At 42.5% G+C, this 10,064-nt stretch overlaps 1 protein-coding gene across 1 annotated transcript in view; it reads right to left on the bottom strand.

The window, feature by feature from the left end:
• Positions 1-5,071: 5,071 nt before the first annotated feature.
• LOC118397462 (replication protein A 70 kDa DNA-binding subunit-like) overlaps positions 5,072-10,064 on the bottom strand; it is a 37,835-nt gene continuing 32,842 nt past the window's right edge. The window contains exon 16 of the mRNA XM_035792223.2: positions 5,072-6,003. Coding sequence (XP_035648116.1) covers positions 5,896-6,003 — 108 coding nt within the window. The 3' untranslated portion in view covers positions 5,072-5,895. The remainder of the gene's footprint in view (positions 6,004-10,064) is intronic.

Below are 10,064 nucleotides of genomic sequence, written 5' to 3'. Positions count from 1 at the left end.
AGTTAATCTGTAATAGTTGTGACTGAAAATAATATACATCATATCATGTGTATCGGACGTGTCTTAGCACTATGAATCCAAATGTTAAAAAATTCCATGAATCCAGATCTGTATATAAAATAAAAAATATGTTATGTGATATTATGCAAAAAAGTACCATTATGTAAGAATGTATTTGTATTTGTATTTGTCCTTTGGAGAGGGGTGGGTGGTGGATGGCCAATATATATACTTTTTTCCCAGTGGTGTAAAGTACTTAAGTAAAAATACTTTCAAATACTACTTCAGGAGTTGTTTTGGGTATCCGTACTTTACTTTACTATCTATATTTTGGACAACTTTCACTTTTACTTCACTACATTCTTAAAGAAAATAATGAACTTCTTACTCCATACATTTTCCCTGACACCCAAAAGTACTTGTTACATTTTGAATGCTTAGCAGGACAGAACATTGTCCAATTCACACACAGAACATCCCTGGTCATCCCTACGGCCTATGATCTGACTCACTAAACACAAATGCATTGTTTGTAAATGATGTCTGAGTTCTGGAATGTGCCCCTGGCTATTCGTAAAAAAAAAATAACAAGGAAATTGTGGCTACTGGTTTGCTTAATATATGTAATTTTAAATGTTTCATACATATATTTTAGCAATTACATTTACCTTTGATACTTAAGTATATTGAAAACCAAAATACTTTTACTCAAGTAGTATTTTACTAGGTGACATTCACTTGAGTAATTTTCTATTAAGGTATCTTTACTTTTACTCAAGTATGACATTGGTTACTTTTTCCACCACTGTATTTTTTTAACACGGGTAAATCCTTTAAGAAATCACAGGGATACGTGCACACACACACACTCCCTCAGGTACTAGTGACGGGCACACGGGCACAGAGTCACAGTGCACAGTCACGCACGCACACACACACACACCCCTAGGTACTAGCGAAGGGGCACCAGCCAGGGCCATGAATCTTGAGAGATAAACACAGCGCTCCATCCATTACAATTACAGCAGCACCCCAGAGGGCCTCCTGGCCATCTGTCTCCATGGTGTCAGGGCCATACTGGGGCCTATGGGCCTTAACGCTCTGCTTCCTCAGCTCAGCACAGCTCAGCAAAGCATGCATCACCAACCCACCAGGGCTCACCGGGCACATGCTGAGCCAGAGGAGAGAACGCATGGAGCATCACAACAAACAAGGACTGGAGCTGTGTGTCCCAAATGGTGCCCTAATCCGTATATAGTGCACTCATTTAGACCAGGGCTCTGGTCAAAAGTAGAGCACTAAATAGGAATAGGTTGCAGTTATGGACGCAAATGGAGAGCTTCACAGTGTGCAATTACCACCAAAACAATGGTAGCCAATAGCTGACTCATACTCACTCATACATACAGTACACTGTCCGAAAAGTTACATGGTTAGTCTATTATGATTAGATGACTTTATTTCCCCATTTCAGGGTCTCAATTATGGACCCATTGTAAGATTAGACCGATAGATGATCCGATTATTTGTATTGGGGCCTTGGACTCGGTGATCAAATTTCCCATCCAGTTTGGTGCAGTACGGAGTGGACAGTCAGTCACAGAGCAGATTGTATTTCTCTAATGGCCCCATTACACCAGTTTCTATGAACATATGTCATTGACTCCACATAGAGTTCATGGTTTCTTACCCAGCATGAATGCTGAAGTGCTTGTCTCAGAAACAGACCATTCTTTCCCCTGAGTCACATACGAATGTGTGTACATGAACGTACACAAACACACCAGCACACACACACACACACACACACACCTGTCTTCTTCTTCACGTTCTCCCCACACTTGCTCCAGTTTGACACTGCATGTGTAAAACTGTTTCAGCCGTCAACCCCTAGCTACGTGAACACATGGACCCCCCTCAGTGTCTGGTATACATAAATTACAATACTGCTCCCCTCACATCTGTAAATTGTCAACATCTTTCTAAGAAACCAGAGAGGGTGGGGAACCATGACAATATTCACTTGTGTTGTACTTAATGCCAGCTAAAAGTAGGTAAAACAAATACATAAATCTACAAGCAGTATATTTGTAAATGCATCAGGGGTAACCAGGTTCATACTGTTCTCAGTGCTCTATCTACTGCATAGAAAATCTGCATATCAACTGATTTCTCCAGTTTAAGTGTCCTCTACAGGTGCGGAACATAAATCGGCTTATTTAGAATTTATCTCACAAATCAAAATTCTCTATAAGAACAGAGACTCATCAAATTCCTTACCATCTGAGTGAAACAGATGAGCAGCACCAACGTTGACAGTCAAAGGTTCTCACCAAGCAGCTGTTGATAACAGACAGCACTGCCCTACAACACTATCCTATCCACCCATCACAGTATGCTTAGCCAGGCTGGGAGCACTGCACACACTATCTATAAAAGTCAGCCTTGTCACAGTCAGGAGGGCAAGACGGTACATGCCTTCAAGGTAATCAGAGAGGTTTGAGGTCTTAACCAGGTTTAGATAGAACTACTAGGTATTCTGAACCCTGCAAGTGGAGCGAAGGAGATGCCATGCCCCAGGGAGCCAGAAGCAGCCATTTTGGTGCTACTCATCTGTCTGACCTGTTCAATAGAGACTTGACGTCTTAGCAGATATATATACTTTAACAGTAGTGTAGCATCTAGGAGCATATTTCATATAGATTAAGAAGATCCCCCCCCTACTGTACTATTCAGACATCCGTTTTCAGGGTGAGATCTGGGAATGTCCTCTGATCCCAAGTCTGATGCTTGTTTGTCTGTACAGTCCTGTTTCCGATGCTGATGGCAATCTAACTCCTTCCTATGTGCTTCAATATAGTTTATTTATTCATTCATTCAATTGAAAGACTGATTTACACTACAGTACATTGAGGCCCGACTGATTGTGATTGTGATCTCCACCTACAGTGGGTATAATAAGTATTCACCCCCTTGGATTGTGCACATTTTGTTGCCGTACAAAGTGGGATTGAAATAGATTTCATTGTGATTTTTGTTGTCATTGATCTACACAAAATATTCCATAATGGCAAAGTTAAATGAAAATTCTACATATTTCTACAAATACAAATTAAACAACAAAAATATGGTCGCTGTATAAGTATTCACCCCCTTTGTTTAGGCTAAATTAGTTTATAAGTAAAATTTGGCCAAACAAATCACATAAGCTACAGTACATGGACTCATTCTGTGTGAAATAGGGGTTCACACAATTGTTTAACCCACTACAATAACCTTCAACACAAGGCCAAATCTACACTGAGTTGCCAAGTTACATTTTTGACTTAAATCTGCTTGAAAAACAATGGCAAGATTTGACAACTGCTGTCTAACCATAATCCCAAACATCTTGAGAGTTTAAATAAATTTGAAAAGAATAATTGGTAAGTATAAATATTGCAAAATCCATGTGTGCAAAGCTCTTAGACTTACCCAATTCTCTCAAGTCACTAATCGCTGCCAAAGGTGTTTCGAAATTGTATTGACTCGGGGGGTGAATAATTATATAATAAAGGTATCTTAGTATTTTATTTTTCATTAATCTGATATTTTTTTTTATCTTCCACTTTGAATTTAGAGTATTTTGTGTAGATCATTAAATTAAATCCATTTGAATCCCACTTTGTAATACAAAATGTGAAGAAATCCAAGGGGGGTGAATACTTATCATACCCACTGTAGCTCACCTGCCAACCCCCAGGTTCCCATCTGTAACACCCATCTGTTTTCAAGATAATAATTGAGTGGGAACGAATTCTGATTATTACACAGAAATGTAATTCAGTTTAATTGAATGTGTCAGCCAATATGTGTCATGCTAACAAGTGTAAAATCAATTGTGAAAGTGCATTAAAATCGAATGTTCTATCTTATTGGAAGTCTGCATGGCATAAAGGAAATTGGAAGGAAATCATTTAGCTTGGTGTAAAAGGCTGGCATCTTGTGACGACTCCTCAGGATAAGCTTGAATGAAGTGATATTATTCGTAAAACACCATGTTTTAAATTAGTAGTCTACATGCAGGATGTAAGAACTATTTATGTGAGACTTGCCTCCCCAAAACCGTCAAAATGTGTGAGTGCGTCATGGAATTAAGTGTTTGAGCTCAGCGACAATCACTGGCTCACCCCTCACTGAGCCCAGAGGTTATTTCCATCGTTACATGTGTGACTGACAGGCCGAGAGTGTGTGGGGTGGGGGGAGGGGGGGGAAATTCACAAACCGATCCGCTCGGCTTTGACACCAGTTATCTTCAGAGCCAAAATACAACAGCCACCCCAGCCAACAAATGACAACAGCGGCGTTATATAGAGGAAACCTCTAGGAAGTCTTCCTGGGGGAAATCACCACATAAAGAAGCAGAGGGTGTCAGTTTGAGAGGTGGGGGAGGGAGACAAAGACAAACTCAAGCAATGAGGCACAGCTAAAAAGAACATTTTGAACAGCGGGAAGACAGCTTTAATCCATCTCAGCTATACACAATGGGCCGAAGATGCAGCGTTCAGTGGAAACGCGATGGTTATCAGAAGAAAAATGGGGAAGAAGAGCTTTACTGATGTTCTGCTTTAATACAACATGGAAGTCAAGACTGCAGGAGGGTATCAGTGGCACATCTGAGCTCCACCTCTGGAGATTGATGTTCGTCCCAATTGTCACCCTATTCCCTATATAGTACACTACTTTGGACCAGAACCTTATGGGCTCTAGTGCACTGTAAAGCGAATAAGGTAGCATTTGGGATGCGTCCAGAGAGCACTGTGAGCCAGCTACTGAATAATTCTTTTAAAATGCAGCAACAAAGATGAAGGCTCCAGACCTGTCCCATGGCCCCCACCCCACTGCCTGATCTTTAAATGGGCTGAGACCTGGTTAACCTGCCTGCTGTACAACATGGTTACACTCAGACATATTTATCTGGCTACACTCCAGCCGAGCATTCTAACACATCACATTAAACTGGGCCCTTTATTCATACATGTCAACAGAACAATGCAGAAAACATTCATTAAAAAACACACCTGACAACTCCTTGACTTTTGGTCACAAACAGGTTTATTTTTATGTAATCAACTGACCAAATCGATGTAAAGAAAAATGCCAATTATTGCTGTCTGAAATATTCTAACTTAAGAGGTACTGAAAATAATTACAAAAATTAAACCATGTATCTACATAAATACAGTACAGCGCATTTCCTGCATTCTGCCTGCTGTGTGTGAGAGTTAGAAAATCACTGCTCTTATCAGGGATGGGTAGGTCCAGGCAGTGATGGTGGGAGCGAGTGACAGAGTGCTAGCTACAGTACAGACCCCTCTGCGTATACAAAACACCCATGCAATAACAGCTGACTTAAGACAGACCACACAGCTATGATTTCTGTGGTTAAGACTGTCCCATCCCAGGCACCATTCATCCCTCCCTCCATTTAATCCACAACCCAAAATGTCAGCAGTTTCGGAAGTCACCCCCCACCCATCACCATAACACAGAGAGATATAATCCTGCCCCAGCAGCACTCTCTCAAGATTACTGGTTGGGCCAAGAAGACAAAACCAAACTTCCAGTACATTCAGCATAGTTAATGTTCAAAGTTCAGTGACTTACAGAGTAACAGAGGTACATGGACACAGCTAAATAAAAAGTATAGAATAGTAACACTTCAGTTACGTCTGAAATGGCACCCTATTCCCCATGTAGTGCACTACTTTTGGTCAAAAGAAGTGCACTACATAGGGTGCCATTTGGGATGAAACCTAGGACTGGTTCACAGTCAGTCTGGCAGGTTGGGAAGTGCTGCGGCTGCAGATCAGGGGGCGAAGCTTGAACGTAGCCGAGGGGGCAAAGCGAGCGTTCTTATTGGGCGGAAGCCATCTTCCTGATGTTCATGATGAGTCTCTTGCTGTACTCCTTGTGGTCCACAGTTTTCACCTCCATCACCGTGGCCTTGATCCGGGACTCGTCCTAAAGGGACACATGGAATAGATGTTACATGATGCCCCCCTCAGTGTCCATTCACTACACTAGCTACCTCCCAATTATCTCTCCTTCCTCCCAAAGTGTGAACTAATTCACTTCCCTTCACTGATTTCAAAGTAAATGACTGGTACAAGAAGTGTGGAGGAAATCCTCTATAGCCCATGCCTCCACCAATCCAATGCTTTAGATTTGTGGGAAGTAGTATATTACTGGGACGCACCCAGTGTTTTCGAGGGAAGACAAACCAACACAAACCTCGGCCATGTGCAGTAGATCACCTGCTGGGTGTCAACGAACAATGGCCATTCAACATGTAGAATCATTAGCAAATTAACAGAAAAAGACAGCCGAGGTTCTGTGGTCAATAGACCGGACACCCGCTGCTTTTAACTGTTGGTCTACACGGTCTGTTTGGACTTTTACTGGAATGCATGTTATACAAGATTGTTCAGCACAGGTGACTGACTGGTTCAGCCAGAGAAAGCAGCACTAAGTAGGCAGGCGGCCTGGTACCAGAGAGATTAGCCTACTTCTCTAACACGTTAGAAAATGTGATATTTCAATAGTCTGTATTTAAAATCTGGCATTTAAATGGACGGTGATGCAACCTCTGTGCACTGCGACAGAGACAGCGTTTAAATGTTCTCACCACCTCCGCATCTGTCTAGAGTAGATAAGGTCATCCACCTGGTCCATCACTCTTTAAAGAGGTGGCTACAGTCACCGGCTACGTCCCAAATGACACCCTATTCCCATTTCCCTACATACTGTACTACTTTTGACCAGAGCCCTATCGAGCCTGGTCAAAAATACATGTTCCTTTCAATTGACTCACTCTTATTAGAGCCTGAGAGAAAACAAGCCCCCTCTTCTTGTCCCCTCAATAAGAGGGAATCCTACCCTTCTAAGCAGGCCTTACAAAACACAGGGCATAAGTGCACACTGTAGCAAAACATTTTCCAACGGAAAGCTAAAATATGTGTTTCATATTGGACTGGTAGTTCAAGTAGTCCCTCCCTGTTTGTCAGTTCTCTTCTGTTTAAGGTGGATAATGAATGCGGCCCAGCAGAAGGTTAGATTCGACAGTCATCACCATATTACAGTCACTCTCTTTTTGCAGATCTCTACAGAACAATCCTCAGGCTAGGGTATTATTTATGCTGCTGATAAAATGATAATTGTACACAGTGAACACAAAAGATCAAAACGCTGCAAACAATTGCTGATCTAGAATTTTCTCAGAGGAGAAATACCCATTTCCTGAGCAGGGTGAGCATTGTTCTTGGCTGTGCTAATGTATGTGCAGGTGGCGGGGCAAGGTGCAGAGCGGGGTGAGGGAGGGTGTCATAGGGTGCGTGACTGAAGGAAATGGGGGTGTTGTAGGAAGAGAGAAGAGGTGTTGTAGCACTCCTCTCTCTCACATGGGATTAAAAAGGACCATCTGCCCTGTGGTTACGATCTGCCCTGTGGTTACGATCTGCCCTGTGGTTACGATCTGCCCTGTGGTTACGATCTGCCCTGTGGTTACGATCTGCCCTGTGGTTACACTGCACTCACTCCATTAGGTTCAGCTAAAAAGCTATTTATGCAGTCTGGATGTTAGTGCATTCACACCCTCCTATCTGCCTCTAACGAGGGCCAGATGGAACGCTTGAGAAGGTATACAGTAACGTTATGGTTCAGTGGATGACCTCAGCCATGTGGGGTTTGACTTCTGCAGACATCTGCAGCCTGTGGTCCACTGAGTACCTCCCCTGTTTACAATTCTAGTTATTACTGTAATATTTTTACAGACCAAAAATGATTGAACCATGGTTTAATTGTTCCCTGTTCATTGAATTGAAGTGCTAGTTGCAATGGATATCTTCTCATTTCTACAGTAAGAAACAAGAATGATGTAACCATGGTTGCATTGTGACTGTTCATAGAAGAAGTCCACTCCATGAACTAGACTACAGCAGATACGTCCTCATCTCTAGCAGTTGGTCGCAGCAGGTGTAGACACTAGCCCGAAGACAGCGGTCCTGACAGGGCTGTGGTGTAGTGTCAGTCCTGTGCTCGGCTGTGCTGCTCCCACCTCGGTTTACATGCTGACACAGTGTGGCTGGGGGCTCAGCTCGGCTAGCCTACCAGCATGTGTGTGATGGATGTGACAAAACTTTGGTGTGTCTTTGCCTACACTCAGGCTTCAGACAGCTCAGGCCCGTTTGTTCCAGTCACACATAAAACTATTTTACATTGGGGGGGGTCACTGTGGGATATATTTAAGATACTCTTTAAAGAGGTAGGGTTTCAGACGTTTTCAAAAGATGGGTGGGGACTTCCACTGTCCTGACAATAGGGGGAAGCTTGTTTCATAAGCTGCCCAGCATCCCTACAAAGTGCACACACACCCCACAGATACACAGTGCAGTTCCGATGAGACCGTTCGTTAATAGTACTAAGTGTGCCAGCGTTGCTATGGTAGATAGTGGGAGCAGAAACCTGACTAACCAAATCACACATGAAAAGGGCTTCAGTCTTTTCATCCTGTGTGCAGCGGCTCTGAAACAGACACAGCAGCAGAGACGAAGGGTGGTCTGGAAATGGTCCCTCGTCATTTTCTACCATCTAATGAGTAACTTCCTCTCTCGTCACTCTGCTTTAGTCCCCCAACTCACCCTCACCTCCCTTTTCTTCCCCCAGAGCACACTCCTCTCACACACAGGTCTCTCAGGCACACACACACACACACACAAGCCTACTGCACTGCAGCTCCACAAGCGAGTGTGACAGAGTTTGTCAAGCGATTAGTGTTGGTCACATCTTGCCAGAAAGGCAGGATTTATGTGGGCAAAGCGAGGAGAATCAGACTGCCGCTTGCTATGCAAATCCACAGCACTTCTCTGCTTCTTCTTTCGTAGTACTACTGCACTGGGCTCGGCCTGTCATGGGTTGGAAATGGATGGAAGGCAGACATCTATTTGAGAACTTAACATGGTTTTATGTCCGATGTGCTCTCTTTTCTCCAATGTCCCCCAGACAACCACTTGAGACCCAGACAACCAAGCACTGGAAACAGACTAAACAAGTTACAAGGACTAAACTGTCTGGACAAAGAGAGAAAAGTGAGAGCTTGAGGGAGGGAACAAGAGCACTGTACAAAGTTACAATCACGTATAGGCTAATCATTGTTATTTATAAACTAGGCTTCTCTCACCACCTGATTCCTCACACAACGATCAAATATATTGTCAGCAGACATGGCTAAGCTGCATCTTTTCCATCAACACAATATCATGTCTCTGGTAGTCTGTCTGTGGTCAGAGCAGCAGGTAGGTAGCTACAAGGTCACCTCTGGAAGTGCTGACAGCGACTTTGTTTTCTCATCTAATTCTGCATTATACAATCTCAAATGACTGATGCAAACTGCTTCTTGAGTAAAGATATGCATATTATTAGTAGATTTGGATAGAAAACACTCATGTTTCTAAAACGGTTTGAATCATGTCTGTGAGTATAACAGAACTTATTTAGCAGGCAAAACCCCAGGGACAAACCATTCAGATTTTTGTTGTTGTTGAGGTAACTCTTCTCAATGGATTTTCATTGGGAATCCAGATTTCTAAGGGACATTCTTGCAGTTCCTACCGCTTCCACTGGAGGTCAACAGTCTTTAGAAATTCGTTGAGGTTATTCCTTTGTGTAATGAAGAAGTACAGCAATCTTGAACGAGGGTCACTTGAAGTGTACTGTTGGATAGAGGCGAGTGACCAGAAAGCATGCTACAGTTTGTTTTCGTCCTGTATTGAATACAGATCATCCAGTCTTCAATTTTATCGATTATTTACGTAAAGAAATACCTAAAGTTGTATTACAAAAGTAGTTTGAAATATTTTGGCAAAGTTTACAGGTAACTTTTGAGATATTTTGTAGTCACATTGAGCAAGTTGAAACCGGTGTTTATCTGGATCAAACAGGACAAATAAATTGACATTTTGTATATATATCGACGGAGTTAATCAAACAAAAGGACCATTTGTGATGTTTATGGGACATATTGGAGT

The sequence above is a fragment of the Oncorhynchus keta genome, chromosome 18 (genome assembly GCF_023373465.1).
Source record: "Oncorhynchus keta strain PuntledgeMale-10-30-2019 chromosome 18, Oket_V2, whole genome shotgun sequence".
NCBI classification, from domain to species: domain Eukaryota; kingdom Metazoa; phylum Chordata; class Actinopteri; order Salmoniformes; family Salmonidae; genus Oncorhynchus; species Oncorhynchus keta.
The sequence above is the reverse complement of the archived record's forward strand: the minus strand, read 5'-3'. Positions and strand labels throughout refer to the sequence as shown.